The following is a 12,178-nucleotide window of genomic DNA, read 5'->3' as shown; positions in this document are numbered from 1 at the left end:
TTTTTATATAAAAGTTGTATTTTAAACACATGTAGTCTAAGCCTCTTACATACCACTTTGTACACTGCAGATTAAACTGCACCTTGCTAATGACTTTTTCAGGGTACGTATATAAGATGTTCGAATCTGTTCCTTTTAAGACACTGGCTGCTTTCATAAACTGATTAAACTACTAGAGTATTGATTTATTTGTATGTGTAGCACCGCCATATTCACATCGATAATTATAGTGAACTGTGATAACCAACCTTCTTTCAATAAACCAAATCATGCACTAAGCTTTCTGCTGTAGTGTCATCATGACCGACAGTGAGACTGCTGATCGCAGTGAAGGTCTGATAGTGCTGTCAACTGTGATGAATATTTGTGATGAAAAACTTAATAATATGATGAACATAAATATGAAAACCAGATGCTTTTAACAGATTCCATTATTTCATTACAATCTTTTGGAACCAAGGAGTTATTTTATAACACCCCATATAAAATACTTATTTCTACCTTCAAGTCAATTATTTTTCAAATGACAGTTACACAAGAGATAAGAAATACACTTAGTATAAAACACAACATGAACAATAATTCTAAAATAAATATTTTTTTTATAAAATTTGTTAAAATAATCAAGTACTAACTCTAAACGAACAAGTTTAACTCTAAACAGATATCAAACAATCAAAACATGAAACTAGAATAACAATAAATGCTCATGACAAAATGAAACTATTACTGTTTCCATTCACAGCATTTACAGCACTGAATAAAATTATTCTCAATTGATAAGTACAGAAATTCTAAGAAATGATTAACCTGTTTGCAAAATACAGTACACTGATTGTTTACATAAGCTACCATTTCATTAATGACCGTAGGCTTATAGGCTGGAAGTTGGAACCATAAATGTGACGGCATCTCTTGTACTAAACAACAATTAGACATCTACATTTATAATGCTTTTACGTTTGAAATGCATTTACATTTCTACTGCATTCATAATTTTACAAATCATGGCTTGTGTACAATCTGTTTTTTAATTACTTTATTTTTACAGGTTATTCCGTTTCTTTATTTTCTTTCCATCTTTTGGGATAAATTTAAGACATGAAATTAAAAATTTTAATTAAAACAGAATGTTTTGAAGAAGTTTCTGTTTTTAAGAGATTCCGTTTTGTAGAGGTTACACTGTAGTTTCCCATTTTTCCCCTAAAATAGAACTCATGATTTCTTCAAGCACAACTTGTTGGTTTCATTTTTACAAGAGAGAAATTTACTTAAACAATAAATAATTACAATGAAACACAATAAATTAAATGAGATAGAAACGCAGATAACAAATAATAAATTTTTGTCGTAACTATAAATTTGAGTTCAATGGATAAATTTTTATATTGGGTAACTACAAATTTAAGACGTTAAAATATTCTTGCATTATTACTGCCAGACAATATTGTTTTCCAGCTTGCAAGCTCTATCATCTATCTTTTTACAAGAGATTTAAGTTTTATATATATATATATATATATATCAAATGAAACAGGGAATCAAAGTTTACATACAGATCACCTAATAGAAACTGTACATTTTTATTGATCACAGCAAAAAAATGTTATTAAAAGTTGTACCCAAGAGTAAAAAATTGAACATTTATGCAGAGTTTGAAATACAGAAAGTTAGGAAAAAGATACTTTTTAATATATCTAATTAATTCTTGACATAATGAAAAAGCTGTTAACATGTATGTGATTTGAAAATGTAGCAAGGAAAGCACTTAACTCAGAAACCAGTAGAATAAGAAAAATACAATTGGAAATAATGAAAAAAGGTAATAATTTTTACAGTTTTAATCAATATAATACAGGAATGAGCAGACTGTGGTAAGGTATGTAAATAATTCAATATATATCGGAAAATCACAAGAGAAATTTTAAAAATTACATTCTAATGTATATCATGTGCATAAATTATATAAAAGCAATTTTTCTCTAAAATTATATATATTTTTTCTTACCTTAAGCCTTTCTTTAAGAGCTTCTCTATCTTCTTCAAGTCTTTTAACATCATTTTTTGCAGCATCTCTTTCCATTTCCAGATGATATATCTTTCCCTAATAAAAATATTAAAAAAAGAAACAAGAATCAGTTCTACAAAATCATAAAGATAATGCATACACAAAACTATAAAGATAAGATGTAATTTTAATTAAGATCAGAATTTAATAAATTTATAAAATAAAAAGTGTTCTTTTTATATTGCACATTATTCCTCACCCACTCACTGCTCACATTTTGATATATCACAGGTAAATTATTCCTTTTCATGTTTTTTCATGCAAAGTTCTATTCTACAAGAAATTTTTTACTCATTAAAAAATGTAATTTTTTGAAACTGTATATAAGCTGACAAAAAAGATAACTGCTAGGGGAAATGTTCAGTAATTTTTTCCACTGGAAAGGAAAACAAGAAAACATAAAATTAAGAATTATCAACACCTGGTTGGTTACCTCAAGTAATTTTAATCAACTGAAAAACACACTCGAGAATCATATTTAATATAAACTCTGGAGGCACAATACTTACAATTATGACAATAACAAAAAAATAAAAAAAGGTCACACTTTAAGAACACAAGACCAAAGACTATGATGATAAAAACAAAAATAAAACATCTAATGTTGCTTTACTGCATAAAGTATACTTTATGGAATAAAAATTAAGAGTAAACTTTCAAAGAATCTGGACATCATTTGACAGAAATTATACTTAAAAGTTATAAATAATGTAGTAGGTCAATATAAGTGTTCAAAATATTTTAGTATGTTAATTCTCCATTACACTTTTTTTTAAGAAATCTACGTTTGTTGATATGAAAAGTGTCCAGATGTTTTTTGAGGTTAGCATTTTATATACATATATATGTTCAATCATGACGGACCCAAAAGGTTTGAGTGACAAAGTGACTGATGATTTACTACTTCTAAAATAAAATTTTTTTAAAGAGTATCACCAGAAAAGAAAAGTTGTTAAAAGATAAAACGTTTTTTTTTTTTTGGGGGGGGGACAAATGAAAATGGGAAGGCAAAAAGAAAAAATGATATCTCCTCCTACCATTGTACTAAGTGCAAAGTGATTTTATGTAAACAGTCTTCTTTAAACCAATTTGCATTTAAATAAAGCCTATAAAGTTTACTTTTTTATAATCAAAAAAGGAAACATTATTTTAATGATAAAAAATGAAATTTTTTCATTTGTGAAGTTAGAAGTAGTCAAAAATGAAATGAAATGAAATTCATTGATAGTACAATAGTTAAATAAGTCAACTAATCATCTAACAATTCCTTTTTGTAGTAAAAAAAACTTATTCAAGAAGAAAAATATAATTTTTTTATTTTTAAACAATTAAACTACACATCGTATACCACAAGAAACTGGAAGAGCTACAGTTTACAACTGCACCAAACATCATTTAATAATTCCTTTTAGTTTTAGATTCATAAAATTTTAAATATGGCAAAACGCCAGCTTTCAATAATGTGCAACATTTTCAGACTGAGCACTCAGAATATAGATTATAATAGAATTATAATAGATTCATAAAGTTTCATTGTCAATTTTGGATGTTTTAAGTAATTAAAATATGTTTAACTTTAATTATAGAAACATTTATTATTCATAAAAACATTATATTTTATTTAGTATTTTTCTAATTTTTATATTCATTATTGAACAGCATATCTCACACTACAAAATTAAATAATACAATCATAACATAATCAATCATAACATATTTTTTCAGTATTAAAAATAGAGAATATTTATTATAAAATGAGAAAATATAATTTACATGGTGGACAAGTCACCTATGATAGCAAAAAGTATACTAGCAACCTTAGTATTGTCACATCTCCCTTTAGACATGATGTAACCACAAAACTTTTATACAGTGCTATTGAAAAGTTCCTAGATTCTATAAATGTAATACTTTAAACTCTAATGCACAACTAGTCCAACCAAATTAAAAAAATTGTTACCTGAACTTTTATAAGTGTAAATGGTAATAATAAAAATAAAAAGAATAAATACGTGAGTGGAGGTGGTAGTGGAGAGGTGATTTGGGGGGGTTGAAAAAAAAATGTTCCAATACAAAAGTTGTAGATCATGCAAAAATCGACAACTTTTGTAGAGGTCACTTTTTAACATAACCTCAAAATTTGGTTATATCTTTTATTTTTTTATTTTATTATTTAATTTTGACGAAACTTGGTGAAAGTATACCTTTCTGTGTTAAAATAACCACAAATTTTTTTGACGTCTAATTTCACCGGAAGTTGCAATAATATCATTTTTCACCCCTTTTCAACCTCCCGGCTCACATATTTATTTTTTTTTACATTTATTATAAGCCCATTTACTATTTCCACTTATAAAAAAAGATCCGGGGAACAATTTTTCCCCCTCTAAATGAGTTATTTCAATCAGTGTATTAAAAAAAATGTGTATATGTAATTAATTAGGCATACAAGGAATTTATGTGGTGTCCACATCAATGAATACTATAATACTAAAATATTAAAACTAACAGAATGTGCACACTAGTATAACAATATAAAAACATTTATGTATGAACGGGAAGACATTTTAAAGTTTTTTCTGTCTATTATTGAATTCACCCTTACCCTTTGTACAGATGACAAAGTAGATGGATGGGGTTCACCAACCACATGCGACATTTGAAAAGCATCACGGAGCTGCTGTTTTAAAGATAATATTTCATCTTCTTTATCATTTAACTTGGAACGTAATTCATCAACCTGAAATTTTTTTTTTTTTTTGTAAATTTATACAAATACATTTCAAATTTTTAAACATCTTATATTTGTAATTAGTTTTTTTTTTATACATATAAGCAATTCATCTTATTAGCTCAGTACCTGTTGATGAGAAAATAGTTTAGAAATTCTTTACTATATTAAAAATTCTAAGTTTATCAATGACTGAAACAAGAAACTCAGATGAAAACTGAAGTATTACTCTTTATTACAGATATCAGTAAATATTACAATTTATTAACAATATTAAAGGTCCATCAAAAGAACTAATATACTGAATTTAACCACTTACATTCTGATTTGTAGCTGCATTAATATTATTAATAAAATAAATTAACATTTTTAAAAATTACAACCAACTTCAAAAAATAATGGAAAAAACATTATTCCCAAACTTGTTTGAATGCTGACTTTATCAAGACAACATAATCAAAAACCAACAACTACAAATCCTTAATTTGCCACTGACTTCAGAAATTTTAAATTTGTGGGACTGAAAATGTATTTTTTAATGCATTTTTTAGGAACTTTTAATCCCCAAGTAAGAATCTTTATAAAAATAGAAATATAAATGCAGGAAAGAAATTATAATTTTTTTTTTTTTTTAAATTACTACTACTAATTCGAACAAAAGGTAAAAAAGGACAAAAGGTCCTGTCTAAAATAGTTAGTTTCTCCAACCAATTTTAAAATTAAAATAATTTGATTATCAGAATGACATCAAGCTATATAAATATATCACTTCGTTAAGACTCTAATACTAAGCAATGATGATGATTATGACGATAAAAAAAGTAAAAATACCAACATATTGTGTGCCATTTCATTTATCATTTAAAAGAATATTCAGTATTATCTGAAAGGAATTTACTGCAATATAATCAAAAGAACTTCCTCTAAATAATTTTTTTATCTAAAATTAAAAATCTGAAAAGTTCCTTCAACAAACTTACATAAAAATTACATTCAGAACAAATTGAGAACCTCCTTTTTTTGAAGTCAGTTAACAAATATAAATACACAAAATTAAATAAATGATGGGGAAATGTAAAATTTTCTCACCAAACTGAACAACAATTATAATATCTAGAAACTAATAACTTATAAAAAAACATAATCTATTTATTTTTTTTAAAAACATTTCAAATTTCATTTAAACTGGTGTACTAAAAATAATTAAAAATCTTTCACATACAGAAAACTATTTTAGAGATTTCATTTTTTTTAAATTTAAATTAACAATTTAATTTTTAATTTTTTTACAGATGTTGATAATTATTTTCATTTTCAAAAAAGCTATAACCATTTCAATATAAGTTTCATATTAAATGTATGTTACAGCCACGATTAATATTACTTACTGTTTACATTTTAGTCTGACCATGACCTGGTCAAATGTAATTTGTTTATAAGTATTTTATAAACCACAAACTTCTTTCTGGCTTCAACACTAATAGATTTTCAACCTGCTCATAATAATGATATAACTGAATTTTTTCTAAATCTAAATTTAATCTTAGTCTTAACTAATCTGTTTCATTTCACATCCTTTCATCAAAGAGATTCTGGGTATAAAAAACCAATTAGGCTTGGTAATTTTTTAAATGGTATGAAATTAATCCTATCAAAACACGACTGTAACTAGATGTAAGCCTTTTAATTAAGAAAATAAATAATTAAACTGATATCCATATTCAGATACTTATTATTCCTCAATATCAAATACTTATAAAAGAATTCCACAACTAAAGTATCCAGCCAATTGGTTAAAGAATTCTTAACTAGTTTTAAAACACTGAATAAGTTCAAGATGTAAGGGAACTGTCACATCTTCTTAAACTGATTAAAAAAAGGCCTTTGCATAATCAAGAAAATGAGAATTGTGTTTTTCACTTCAAAATTTAACAATAAATTTGTGAAACTGAACCACAATATCATTGTTTTATTTGACAATATTTTTTTATGAAATTTAATCACAGTATTGTGTGGTTATGTTCAACAAATTTGCAGTAACAAAAAACTGTAGTAATTTCTTTATCTGATATTGCAGTTATTGTTTTTTTGAAATTATTTACCTAGATAACATGCATTCAAAAGTCAATAATCATTGTAAATAATGTTTTCACTACGCTGATGCTAAGTATATAAAAAAAACGTGTCACTTTATTGTAACTTCCACAAGATTTTAAAACGCAAAAAATTAACATATTCCTCTAGCAGCAAGAGTAATATTTGAAACTGTATCAACATACTCAATATTCTTTTGTATTTACATTTTAAATCAGCTAATTTAATATTAAATTAAATTAAATTACTTAGACAAAGTTAGGAGGCTATAGGTTATTTTGGTTAGTTAGGTTAGGTTAATATGCAACTATTTCAGTTATTGACAGATTGCAATAAAACATTAATGCGATTAAATTACAAAGAAATGAAATTAAACAAACTTTGTACAATATATGCAAACATAACCTAATGTTCATCAACCTCATCTAAGTTAAAAACTACAGCAGTGACTATTTTTCATATTTATAATCAGCGCAGTGAAAACAACACATGCCAAAAATAACTTTTGAATGCACATCATCTTTCTAAATAATTACTTGTTATTTTTTTTACTTGCAATCACAGCTGATTGCAAGACCACAATGACAGGTTCTTTGCACTGACCACTGCTTTATCATGACTTTGATGACAAAATGGATGACAATGACGTGTAGCAAGATTATATACGTACATTGTCGATGGCTACTGTGCATGCACCATATTGGTACCAGATTTATTTTAGGATGCCAATCAATATCAACTATGAAATAGCTATTTTACTCTGATCATTTCTTCTAAAGTTTTCTTCATCATCAAAAACTCTAACATCAGTACGGTGAACTATTTTTATACCCTTTCATAAAATTTCTTCTCAAACATATTTATATTTTTTCAAACCTAAATATAAGTAATAATATACATCATAAAAGATGCCTTTATGGTTCTTCACAAATATTAATGGGAAATTAGCATCAGGAAAGTACACATTAATCATACATAAGCTAATATCAAATTTTGCATAATTTTTTAAGAAATACATTAAAAATATATAAATCACAATAAAACTTCATTTTGAAGATAATTTCATAAATAACATTACCGTGTATCTTCTCATTATGCAATATTTTTATTTAATACACAACAAAAATTATTAAAAAAACACAAACAAAACACAAAATAGAAAAAATGTTACTTTAATTAAAATTTAAATATTACATATTTTAAAATTAATATTAAAAAATATCTTGTAAATCATTAAGCAGGTTACATTTATAAATAAAATCATTGTTGGAATGTTTACCAAATTAATACTGATATTTCTTTTTTCTTAAAACAAATTATAATAAAAGTATTAATTCTTTTAAATCGTTTATTTAAAATTTCATTTAATATTATGTATTTTAAAAATTGTATTTATAATTTAGAAAAAAAAAATTTTTTTCAGTAACAATTATTTTAGAATCAGCTGATTTTATATTCGAGTTACTGAAAAAGAGGAAAAAATATTAATACACAATTTTACTGCCTGCATATATTAAAAAAATAATAATGCACTGTATTAAAAGGTTACCATAATTTCTAAGATTATAAATTAACAGGCATATTTCTTATGATAAATAAATTATTAGTAATGAAATAAAGCAAATTTTTTTATACAAACTTGATAAAAAAAAATTGTAAGGGTAATGGTAAAGATAATGAAAATTGTAACAGAGGATATATTTTTCTAATCAAAATATAAAAAGAACAAAATCAAAAAATTACTAATTGTCAAACATAAAACAGATTATTAACTGTTTCAATATTACATTTTTATCTGGAAATTTTAATGTAAATTCAATTAAAAAATGAAAGAATCAAAATAATGAAATAAGTGTTGTGAAAAATTAATTGTTGAAAAAAATGAACTAATATGGGGTAGTTCATTTATTAATTGTGGGCTAAATTAAGTTATTAATTTTCTACTAAAAACAGAAAGAAGTCTGTTTGTACCTCTGTAACATAATAATGTTACAGAAGTACAAATTGCTAGGACTACAGAATGAAATGTTTGAAATTTTGGGATTGTTGGGAAATGTTATATGTTATGAAAACAATAACAAAACTACTTGACATAATTTCATATACAGAGATTAAATGACATTTGTTAGTTTATCACCAACCTCCGTAGCAGTGTGATAATGAAATCCTTTCACCCAGAAGTTCCTGGTTTGAATATCTTGGGTCAAGTCAATTTTCACATGCTACAAAATAACCATACCACATTCACATATACAGTGAATTATTCATTTATAAAAAGGGAAAAACTGTAGAATCATTAGATCTAAATTGTAATGTTAAATAAAAAATTAGCTCTATTCCTATTGTTGCAAGTACAGTGGAAATCCTGCCCAATCTTTTGTTCTTGCAACAATGAAATTAGGTCCATCAATAACCCAGACACAGTAGTATACACAGACATGTTGAAAGCAGAATGATACCGTTGGATGAGCTTTTGTTGTAAACAATAGAACTTATGTATTTGGTCTACCTAGTATTACAAGTATCTACAATACTGAATTATACGCCATCAATATGGCTTTGAATATCATTAAATCAAAACAATGTCACATACTTATCTGTAGTGATTAACGTAGTGCTGCTCTCCAAGCTTTAGAAAATTTGGATTCTCTTGATCCTATTACCACCAAAATTCATAATACAATCGCTGAATTGAATTTTTACAATACACAAGTGAATTTCTGCTGGATCCCTAGCCATGTGGGAATAATGAGTAATGATTCCACTGATAAAGATACATGTAATCATCTTTCACCAATCAAGTTACAACTACCAATTTTATTAATTTCATTAACATACACTTTGAAAAAGGTGACAAGGTGAGTTGGATGGCTAAAGAGGATAATAAACTCTTGACACATTAAAGATAGAGTGTTACCATGGGACTCATAATGCAGAAAAATTTACAGGAGGAAGTGTCTTGTACCGATTGCGATTAGGACATAATACCAGAGCTAATAACATTTACCAGCAGAAAACACATCCTTATACATATGATGCAACTACTACTTCACTCTGCACCACATCCTTGTGGACTGCACGTTATGCGGCCTTGTCACAAATTTAAATTACCAAGAAACATTCGGTGCATCCTACAAAATAAGAACGTACTAGACTGGGTATTGTTACTTCTAAGAAGAATCAATATACTTAATAAGATTTAATGTTAATAAACCATAAATTTTATTTTGTTGGTATTACATATTTTATCCTAATAGTTACGTTTTTTTTATTATTTTAGTTTTAATTTTATTACTATCTTAGGTTTAACATAATTTTACTGATACTTTAATATTCGTATAGGGCCTTTTTTTGTTACTTTTTGACCTGGAAGATGATAGAGTGTTTTTTTGTCCAAAAAAAAATCAATAACCAGCCCATATGATAAGGTTACAATAAAACAAATTTTCCAGTATGAAAGACTACCACTGCTTGGCCAAAGCCAAAGACCAATAAAATACTAAGGCCAACCAGTAGGACTGCTTGGTGCTGCCCCCTTACAGCTGTTCCCCAACTTGATGGATGAGCTTCAATTTATGATAGTTAATGTAAAAAATGTTAATATTACAAAATTTTTATACACTATTTTTAATTTATTGTGCAGTTAAAAAAATATATATATTGTATATATTCAAAAAATTAAATTTTAAATGAAAATGTATAAATGATTAATAATACTGCCCATATTTTTTCTACTCAAAGTAACCTACTGATGAAAGCATTACTAGTGTGCAGGTCTAATCCGTAAACAAGGAATCTCTGAAAACATGTTAAACATATTCCAGGGAGTGGAATAAAACTACCAAGCTACAATTTTTTTTTTATAATTAATATTTAGAAATTAATAAATCATTACAGTGGGAAGAAAGTGTTTAAAATGTACTCGCTGATATTTGTGGTTTCATGAAACGCAAACTATGTCACTGTTCAGAGAAATACTAAGAATCAATTATCACAAATCTAATTTAAGGAACGATGTCTTCATGATATAATTTTTATTTTCTTAAAACCGGATGTTTACTACACACAGATGCCAATTAAATAATATGCCTGTTAATATTAATCAAATCTGGCAAAATTTGTGTTTTATTGAAAGGTAACACTATTTGAAAGTGACAGTATTTTTAGAAAGGTTATGATATATTAGTATTTATTTAAAAGTTGTCTTTTATAAAAAAAATTTGATACATTTTGAAATTTTCTTACAAAAATATGCGACTCAGGCTGTTTAAAACATTTTTGATGTTTATGAACATGATGCACCTTGTTCTAGTCGGCCAATGATTGAAAAAATTGATTAAATCATGAAAAGAATGAGAAACATCAACACATTAGCAGTTATAATATCAATAACATTGATCACAAAACAGTTTTAAATCACTGAAGAAGACTGGATACAAAAAAAAATTATGTTTAGGTGGCACAACATATAAGAGTGAAAAATTTAATGTGATCAAATTTCCATTTGGGATTTTTTTGCTAAAATGTAATGAAAATGAATGCTGTGTGTTGGAATAATAAATGTTCATTATGAGCTGTTGCTGTCTGGTCAAATGATTGATTCTAGCCTCTACTGTTATGAACTGGGAAGATTACACCAAGCAATGAAGATAAAGCAACCAGATTTGACCAACAGGAAAGGTGTTGTCTTCTATCAAGACAATACCAGATCTCACATGTCTTTGGTGACCTGTTAAAAATTGACAAAACTTTGTTAGGAAGTTTTCATGTCTCTAGTTATAATCATGATCTTACACACCTTTGGACTAGCATTTATTTCGGTCCCTACAGAACTATATTACTGATATAAAGTTGGTTTCAAAAGAGACCTATGAAAATACTTAACACAGTTTTTCATACAGAAAACTAGAGATTCAAAAGAAACGGGATTAGATTTTACCTCCATTACAAACATTTACCAACATTACAAAAGATGATTGAATAAAATGCCACATATTAACATATAAACTTCATTTAAAATATATAAAAACGTTTTGTTTTACTTTTGCGTTAAAATAAGAAGAAACGTTTACCCCAACCCAATACTTAAACACTAATGCCACAATTACAGGAAGATATAGACAGATACAAAACTCCACTTAATATTTTAATAGAGATTAACTCTTAACATATAATTGTATAAAGGCACTTTATAGAAAAGGCATGGTAAAAGCAGCCTGGCCACTACAATAAGCTTTTTAAAGAGTTAAGAGGAGAGAGTCCAGTTCAACCAAACTTATAAAAAA

General features: G+C 26.5%; 1 protein-coding gene across 2 annotated transcripts in view; it reads right to left on the bottom strand.

Annotated features, from left to right (window-relative positions):
* Window positions 1–12,178, bottom strand: part of LOC142332354 (uncharacterized) — a 195,975-nt gene that overhangs the window by 136,274 nt on the left and 47,523 nt on the right. For both annotated transcript variants that reach the window (XM_075378758.1, XM_075378759.1), the window contains exons 13-14: window positions 4,674–4,808; window positions 2,009–2,104 (exon numbers count right to left, since the gene is read on the bottom strand). In XM_075378758.1, the coding sequence (XP_075234873.1) occupies window positions 2,009–2,104; window positions 4,674–4,808 (231 nt within the window). The remainder of the gene's footprint in view (window positions 1–2,008; window positions 2,105–4,673; window positions 4,809–12,178) is intronic.

Source organism: Lycorma delicatula, chromosome 11 (genome assembly GCF_047948215.1).
Source record: "Lycorma delicatula isolate Av1 chromosome 11, ASM4794821v1, whole genome shotgun sequence".
In the NCBI taxonomy this organism is placed as follows: Eukaryota; Metazoa; Arthropoda; class Insecta; order Hemiptera; family Fulgoridae; genus Lycorma; species Lycorma delicatula.
The sequence above is the reverse complement of the archived record's forward strand: the minus strand, read 5'-3'. Positions and strand labels throughout refer to the sequence as shown.